This window comes from Vipera ursinii, assembly GCF_947247035.1.
Source record: "Vipera ursinii genome assembly, chromosome: Z".
In the NCBI taxonomy this organism is placed as follows: Eukaryota; Metazoa; Chordata; class Lepidosauria; order Squamata; family Viperidae; genus Vipera; species Vipera ursinii.
Genome location: NC_139517.1, coordinates 95,998,077 through 96,006,974, shown reverse-complemented (window position 1 = coordinate 96,006,974; position 8,898 = coordinate 95,998,077). Strand labels below are relative to the sequence as shown.

Sequence of the window (8,898 nt, the reverse complement as noted above, 5' to 3'; positions counted from 1 at the left end):
CAGGCAGGAGCAGAACAGATCTGAGGGTCTCTGGCAGAAGGAGGGTCTCTGGGCCAGGGCCAAGGCAGTGGGGGCCGTTTCCTCACTGTTTCCAGGATGGCTTCGCGGGCCACATGAAACTACTTCGCGGGTGGGATCCAGCCCCCCCCCTTGTGTTTGACATGTCTGTATTAGAGAATGGTATGTGTGAAGCTGCATTCACATAGTGTTTATGAAACCATATTCTTAAATAAACCATCAGCGTTGGCTGTAAAACAGTTATGTTACTAATTGTGGTTTGCTAACTCTGGATTCGTACCACCAATGTAACCTTTCCTCTCCCCCTTCCCTCCAATCCCGTTCACGGCTTAGCTAGATAACTTTACGTCTCTCACAATGATACATATAAAAAGGTAAAAATAAAAACGGCAGTATTACTTTCTTTATTTTTATCTATTTGTTTGAAAAAGGCATTAGCTGGATCTTTGCGCTATAAATAAATTTATGGAGAGGATATAAGGCTGCTGGAAGAAAAAGCAAGTTTCGCAGTCCTTTGGCCGCCTCGAGGCTTCCTGCTGGCTCCTCCTGAACGAGCTCGCTGTTCCCTGAGACAAGTTGCCTTTCAGCCGATCGGAGCCGCGGTCTGTGCGCTTCCCTGTTCCCAGTGGAGCGTCAAGGCAAGGCGGTTCTCCTCCCTCGCCAGCCCAGGTGCTCTTCCGAGCTTAGCGAGGCGTCCGTTTTCTGAGCTGGAGGGCTGGTAAGAGAGTGTAAACAAGACCCGCCTATTGGGACCGCTCCCTTTCCCGGGGCGCTAGAGGGCCCGGGCAGACTAAAGTTTATAAAGCGGAGAGAGCTGCTTTGCTCTTCGCAGATAAAGCTCAGTAGTTGAGACGTGCAACAGATTTAAGTGAAGACTTTGGCTGGTCTGCTTGGTTTGACCGCTTGAAGCAGAAGCAGCAGCGAGATGGCTCCGCCAGAGCTTTATCACAAAGAGTTTGCCCGGGCAGGCCAGAAGGTCGGGCTGCAGATCTGGCGGATAGAGAAGATGGAACTGGTGCCGGTGCCCGAACCTTTGTACGGCGATTTCTACGTGGGCGACGCCTACCTGGTGCTGCACACCTTCAAGAAGAGCAACACCACCTTCTACAATCTGCACTATTGGCTAGGTAGGGCGCTGGGCCACCCGCTGGGATGGGAGCAATTGATGGGGCAAAAACCAACGCTTAGCTAAAATCTTACTAAAATAAACTTAAAGAAGCTTTCCTGAAATTAGAGCTGCCAGAGGGATCAAAGAACATTTACCATCGTATTCGATCAACTCTGGCCGTAGTCTGTGCTTGGTAGGGATGAGCAGAGTAGCTTTCATTGCAGAGATATGGGGCTGAAAGGAGAAGGTAAGTGCAATAATCCAACAAGTGCAGGAAGAGGAGCTGAGTTTAAGAGCGTCCAACACAGCTCTTATTCATTAGTTGGGGAAGGGTTATTATAGTCCAAGATATCTGGAAACTTGCAGTATCCGAAACATGCTTGAGGAAACCCTGGTTGAACTGACTATCTTTGATGATTGAAGTTGAACTCTATTAGGAGGAACATATTTGCTGCAAAAGCAGCTATTGTTCCCGGTGGAGTTAGAGAACTAAAATGAAATCTTTCAGCTTTTAGCTGAACAGAACACAAAGAGCTCAAACTGGACTTAGCAGCCAGTTTAGGAATGCATGAATAAGTCTCTCTGTTGAAAGTACTCAGCTCACAAATTATTTCTCTCTGTTGCTCTCCAGATGTTGTATGGCTACAGCACATTTCAAGTTTGCTATCCAAATGTTATCCAACTTCACTCAGCTGATACAGTTTAGTTACTGCATCTCCTTGCAGTATGTATAGCAAAGACTGTTGTTACAGTTCGATTTGATGGCATAGGCATGCATAGCAAAGTTGATTCTGGAGAACAAAAGTTACATTAAAAATGTTACAAAAAGAGGGAGTAATCTAGTGCAGCCTTTCCCAGTTTAGAATTCTCCAGATGTGTTGTGTTCCAACTGTGGCTTTTATAATTCATAACAAAACTATTGGCTGTGAGTTCTGGGAATTGTGTTGCAACATAACAAGTTGAGAAAGTTTGGACTAGATTGTAAACACTAGGGATAGAAATTCAATTATTTTGTACTTGCATAATGTACATGTGCACTAATGGTGATTCTAGTGGTATATGAAATATCTACAAATGTATAATGATATTCTCATAATGAAACTATTTCTGAATAAAGTACCTGGCCTTGGCAAGATTGCACCTCTACTAAAGCAACTGCATTTGCAGTCAATTAGCTCATGATCAGGTTCCAAGTTTTGCTTTTCCCATTTGAGTCCACAGTCCATCTGTTCTGTTCTGAGCAGTCCTCTTGCATTAATGAAGACTTTTAAGAGTGTCATCAAGTAAGTTACTTGTAGCACCTTCTCTGTAATGGCATCTGCAGTCATACTGTGACCTGGAATTTGTGAGGTTCCTACTTAAGGGAGACCAGTTAGCAAGATAAGGTATCTCTAGATTTAGTGGACCAGTCGGTAAGAGAGAATATTTACAGTACATCACAATTTACTTGATTTACATGATGGCTTCATTATGCAATTGAAGAAAATTTCATCATTTGCAGCACTTTATGTGATTTGCATACTGATGCCATTATTTAAATGACATAACTGATGCAAATGGTATGATTTCCATAATAATACTAACGAAGCACATGATGTAAACTGCAGTGGCAATTTGCTCCAGTTGTATCAAACTAGAAAATGAAGATTTTAAGGTATTAAATGTATTTTAGGCACATTTTAAAGACATTGAGTGTTGAGTAAATGGTTCGATGCTTTTTAATCTATGCTGTTTATTGTCTTTGTCAAATTATTTTAATAATATTCTACATTATGTTGGGATGCATTTGTCAAATGTGTGAAAAAACTTGGTGTCTTTTGAAAGACAAATTCCAGCAGGGTGAATTCCATTTCTTATACAAAATACAGAAAAGAATGTCTTGTCAAAATAAAGCCATTATATTTTCAAAGTACCACCGTAATCTATCTGGTAGAGCAAATGCCACCTTCTTTTTCTGAAATTGGATTTCTGTGGTTCTGGAACTTGTCATTTGTATAATTATGTATAGTGAGGTTATTAACTTTTAGTAGGCATGGCAGGATTTCCTAGATAATCCTCTGTATCTGACTTAAGACAATGGTTACTTCAGTTTTCTTTGGATTATTCTGATAGGTTTTCTTGTTTATCAACTCTCTCACTTTTGTCCATTCAATAAAGCAATAACTTTTGCTTGTCTTACATACACATACAGCATTTTCTAATTCATCAGATAACAGTGCATCTGTGTAATTTGGATTATGTTTAGTAGAAATAATTATTTCTGGGTGAAGATGTGAGGACAGAGCAAAGAAAAATAGCCCATTTCTCAGGATTCCCCTATTCAAATCAGAACATGCAAAGAAACTTGAAAGCAGTGGAGAATATTGGCAAACTCCGGTATTCCACATTTTTACTGTCAGGTTTTGCTATTGTAAATACAATGGCATGTAAATATCCTCTGTAATTTATAGCTGAGATATTTAAGCAGCTTATGGCCTGGCCTTTTTTTCCCCCTGGCTCAATTTTGTGTACTTTTTCATGTATTCACGTATGAAAGAAAAACTCTTCAGCTGAAGGTCTTACCTTTTTCTTTTAAATATTCAGCTACAGTTACAGTGTTATGTAATATAAAAGTATGTTTCTTGATTTATCTAAAAGATTTAATCAACTTTTTTCAACATTCAATATCAGTGTTTTCTGCATGTGATGGAAAATGATTAATGCTTAAATATATGAAACTATTTTGCTAATGCTTCTGAGGTAAAGGTGAATTATCTAGATGTGCTTTGAATTAGATTTGGCTGGATAATCTTGCATTCACATGGGAGTGCAAGTTTCACAAAAATTGGTGTTCAGTTCATGGAAGTGGCTAGAATTCAACTTTCAAAGGAAAATAGTTTCTAAGAAAACAGAATTTGGACATTTCAGTTACAGAAATAGTATAGCTATAAAGCAAAATTCAGACTTGTAATCCTAGTTTGGAAGACAAGAGCAATAATTTGCTACTGATAAATGATTTATCAACAAATTATTATTCCATAAAATAGATATCAAATGGGATACATTACTCAGTTACCATTACATCAAACCATAGATTTTTTTATTATTTTAGAAATGAAATCAAGCTAGTTTTAAAGCAGCATGTCTGTTCCATTATTCACTTCTCTTAGTTTGCTGCATAGGTTTGTACAACAGCTTCACAAAACAGTAAAAATAATTATGAATTGATAATGTTGTACCTAACCAAAGTGAGCATATGAGTGGCAGCCTCACTAATCTCACTAACCATTTTCTGATTGCAAACATTAATTTACCAGTTCAGATACAGTCCTTATGGTTTGGCATGATGGCGTGAGCTGGGTCTAATTTGTAAAGTGAGGGAGTCTCTAATGTTTATTCATTGACCTGTTAACATATTAAATTAATCAATTTTCTATTTGGTTCAATGAGAAAGGAAGACTGTTTAATTTCTGTATATTTAGGAGAAATGGAACTCATTACAGTATTTTGATCTGATGAATAGTAGAAATCTACTTAGCTTGGATGATGTCAAAAAAGAAGGAGCAGTGAAAGCCACTGGAACAAAACCAGGCTTAGATAGATTAATAAATAAAAAAGAAATCCATTGCAGATGACTTCCTGAACCTTTTGTTTGGTTAAATGCTTCTTGGTAGTTCCCATTATTATTTTCCTGGGCTCCAAGATCACTGCAGACGGGGACTGTAGCCAAGAAATTAAAAGACGCTTGCTCCTGGGGAAGAAAGCCATGGCAAATCTAGACAGCACACTAAAAAGCAGAGACATCACCCTGTCAACAAAAGTGCATATAGTCAAGGCTATGGTCTTCCCAGTTGCAATGTATGGCAGTGAAAGTTGGACCATAAGAAAGGCTGAGCGCCAAAGAATTGAAGCCTTTGAACTAGGGTGCTGGAGAAGACTCCTGCGAGTCCCTTGGACTGCAAGGCGATCAAACCGGTCAGTCCTAGAGGAGATCAATCCTGACTGCTCTTTAGAAGGCCAGATCCTGAAGCTAAAACTCAAATACTTTGGCCACCTAATGAGAAGGAAGGACTCACTGGAGAAGAGCCTCATGCTGGGAAAGATGGAGGGCAAGAGAAGAAGGGGATGACAGAGAATGAGGTGGCTGGATGGAGTCACTGAAGCAGTAGGCGTGAGCTTAGATGGACTCCAGAAGATGGTAGAGGACAGGAAGGCCTGGAGGAACATTGTCCATAGGGTCGCGATGGGTCAGACACGACTTCACAACTAACAACAACAACAAGTTCCCATTAAAAAAAATAAGCTTAGTTAAAAAAAGTGAAATTTCCTGATCCTAATCTGAAAGATGACATTGTTGATGTCTTTGCTGTGAAGACAAACATTCAGCTTAATCTGGATATGCAGAACTAAAGCAATTTTTGGAGATGAGCATCCCCAACAGATGCAATTTCTTTTATTTGCAAAACCAAAGGGAAAAATACTTAACTAAACAGTGTCTATACAAAATAATAATAATAATGAAATTACATGGATTTAATTATTTAAAAAATAAATGAAGGAATATACAAAACACTGGGAGTACAAGTAGTCTTTGACTTACAACCAGTTGCTTAATAACTTTCAAAGTTTCAATGGACTCCCAAAAGATACTTATCATACAATGGCCCACCTTCCCATGGTTATGTGATCATATTTTGGCTGCTTGGCAACCAACTCACCTTTATGGCCATTTGCAGCATCCTGTGATCACATGAGCACAATCTTTGACATTTTTTTTGCCAATATCTGACCCAAAATACCCATTGAATAAAATGGATTTCCTTAAGGACCATCACAAAAAAAATGCTGAAAAATTGGTTCTGATAGATGATGCCTCAATTTATAATCATAATGATTTATGACTGTAATCCCAGGCTCAATTATAGTTGTAAGTGAAGAATTATCTCTAGAGAGTTGAAAATACATCTGTAACTAAGGAGAAAGCCAAAAATCAGTCAGCAACATGTCTAGTGGGATACTTTTTTCAGGAAAAACAATAATATACCTAATAAAATGTGTTCATGTTTGATTAAACTTGTTCTTCATTATAAGGTTTCTCAAATGCTTTTGTTGCTTAGATTTTTAATAAGGAAAAAATGCACACCTGTCACTGAATTCATTGTCATATCACCAGGATATTTTTCCTAATACTGTCTTACAACTTAAATCCACAAGTCTAGTCGTGTGTCAAGTTTCCGACATATGGGCTTTTCAAGTGACTCTGTTATGTTATTGCTTGACATTGTGTCTTGTAGCTCACCATAAAATATACTATATCCTATTCTATATGATAGACCTTCTGCTCTTTGAAGAGTAGAGCTTTTTATCAGTTCTTCTCTGATTTGAACTTTCTAGAATTCCTTAGCGAGATCTACAGTCACTATTTCAGGATCAAAAGCAAGCAAATATTTTTTACACAAGAAGTTGCTTTGATATCGTGTTTTGAGGTGAGGTGATGATAGCCACTAATTTAATTTTTTTTTAAAGAAAATTTAGAGAAATTCACATAAGATGGATCATTGTTTTCTAGTCAGGGTGATTATTCAGAATCTGCAGCATCCTGGACTATTTTTTTTTATTTTTAATTACATTTATATCCCGCCCTTCTCCGAAGACTCAGGACGGCTTACAAGCTTAGCAGTAGCCTTCATTCTATGTATATGCCTGCTTGTTAGGGCTTTCACACACACCCCAAGCGGCATTATTACAAAGTCAGCTTATTGCCCCCAACAATCTGGGGCCTCATTTGGCTTATGGCTAGCTGTGTAATTTAATTATTCATAATTGTTCCTTTTCTGCTCCTCTAAGTAGAACCACCCTACACTTTCTCATAGGTAAAGAATGTACTCAGGACGAAAGCACTGCTGCAGCCATCTTTACAGTTCAGCTGGATGATTATCTTGGAGGGAAACCTGTGCAGCACCGAGAAATCCAAGGTTATGAGTCCACACAATTCGTTGGATATTTTAAAGGAGGCATTAAGTATAAGGTATAGTGTGAAAATGAGAGGCTTTTTCAAGAATTGTTTACATTAAAATATCAGTGTAATATTAAATCTGAAATCAAAAGAGGTTGTAACCCTCCTATCCATTTTAAGTAATAGGCATAATTACTACCAAGCCTCTTTAGCTAAAGAAATATGAAATGGGTGAGAGAATTCAGTTGATGAACTCTTAGATTAGTGTACCTCCTTTAGTGTACCAGGAAGTTGTTTCATGAACTATAGTTTCCTGACTATCAAGGATGATAGCTAATCAAGAAAATGATAGGACTTTTTTTTCTATAATTGTTACTGAGATTTTTTTGCAAAATTAAAAATTAAAAAAACGTAAGGAAAAAAATTAGAAAAAAGAAAAAAAGAAAAAGTAAGAAACAATAAAAGTCAGAAAAATTGCTGTATTGTTCCCTAATTAATTTTTTCCAGTCCTTGGAAACCTAAGCAACTATACTGCATAATTTTAATCGAATAATAATAGTGGTATCAGCCAACCCTCAAATGTCTTTGAAATGTTAAGATATTTTAAAAGCCCAAAACCTAGGAAAAAATGTGGAAAATTGCTCCTAACGCTCCCTATCTGTTTGCATCATATGGCCCTGTTCAAGCGTCAAGCTTTGAAACCCTGGCCTTGCTTACCAAGCTAGAGCCCAATTTGTAGAATGATGGGGCCGAGGGGTGCTGCACCAATGCCTGGGAAAGGTGTTTCCCAGGGGCAGGGGTTGACCAGTTGCCAGGGGCATTTGTAAGGGTAGCTTGTACAAGCCCCTCTGGGTCACCTGCAGTTCTGCTGAGTGTTGCCATCCTCAAGATTTAGAAGGAGTGAATGGGGCAGGGGAGCAAATGGAGTGGGGGGCTCTCTGCCAGAGTCTCAAAGCTTGAAGCTGACTGGCCCAGGAGCCAGCCGCAATGCCAGCCATCCTGTCTTGTCAAGGTTGCCTCCACCAGGCTGGTGGAGCTTGAGATGGCACATGTTGGAGGGGCTGGTTGTGGATCAGGCCTTCCCTTTCCCAGCCTTTTTGGAAGCTGTGGTATCTGTGAAGTGATCCTCTTTTATCTCCCATTTCTGCTGAACTCACTGTCTGAAACTGTTCTTAGAAGGAGCTGCTATTGCTGATTATATCTGAAAGTGTGAGAACTAAAGCAAATGGTTTGCCTATATTTACTGGACGTTCTAAGCATATAGTGCATACATAGTCTCAAAATTTAAGTTTGTAGAAACATGTTTTGTTATGTAATACATGCTGCTAAAGCCTGGGTTCTTTGATGTGTTTGTTGTTCCAGGCAGGTGGCATTGCTTCTGGTTTTAAGCATGTAATTACAAATGATCTAAGTGCTCAGAGACTCCTACATATCAAGGGTCGGAGAGTGGTCAGGGCTACAGAAGTTTCTTTTAGCTGGGAGAGTTTTAACAAAGGAGACTGCTTCATTGTTGACCTTGGAACGGTAAGTTATCACAGATCTCAAGTTTCCAAAACAAACAAGAGAAAGTCCTGCAGATACTATCTGATGTTTAAGTTCCAACCAGAATGTCTTGTCTAACCTTACTCTAATTTGAATGCTTCTCCAGATGTACTGGGTAATAATTTTAATAATTCTCCTGCACTGAAACATCTAAAAGCACCAGAGTGGGAAAAAGGTTTTATGAAATTTATATGATTTAAGACTTAATATTAGGCATCAGAGGAGATTTACTACTATTAATTTATAGTTAAGTAGCTATACAGGCTGCAAAAAGTAAATTTGCAGGAAATCCTGT

The 8,898-nt window shown here is 38.7% G+C and overlaps 1 protein-coding gene across 1 annotated transcript in view; it reads left to right on the top strand.

The window, feature by feature from the left end:
* Nucleotides 1–807: 807 nt before the first annotated feature.
* SCIN (scinderin) overlaps nucleotides 808–8,898 on the top strand; it is a 45,569-nt gene continuing 37,478 nt past the window's right edge. The window contains exons 1-3 of the mRNA XM_083377962.1: nucleotides 808–1,145; nucleotides 6,979–7,133; nucleotides 8,424–8,585. Of these exons, the coding sequence (XP_083234088.1) occupies nucleotides 944–1,145; nucleotides 6,979–7,133; nucleotides 8,424–8,585 (519 nt within the window). The 5' untranslated portion in view covers nucleotides 808–943. The remainder of the gene's footprint in view (nucleotides 1,146–6,978; nucleotides 7,134–8,423; nucleotides 8,586–8,898) is intronic.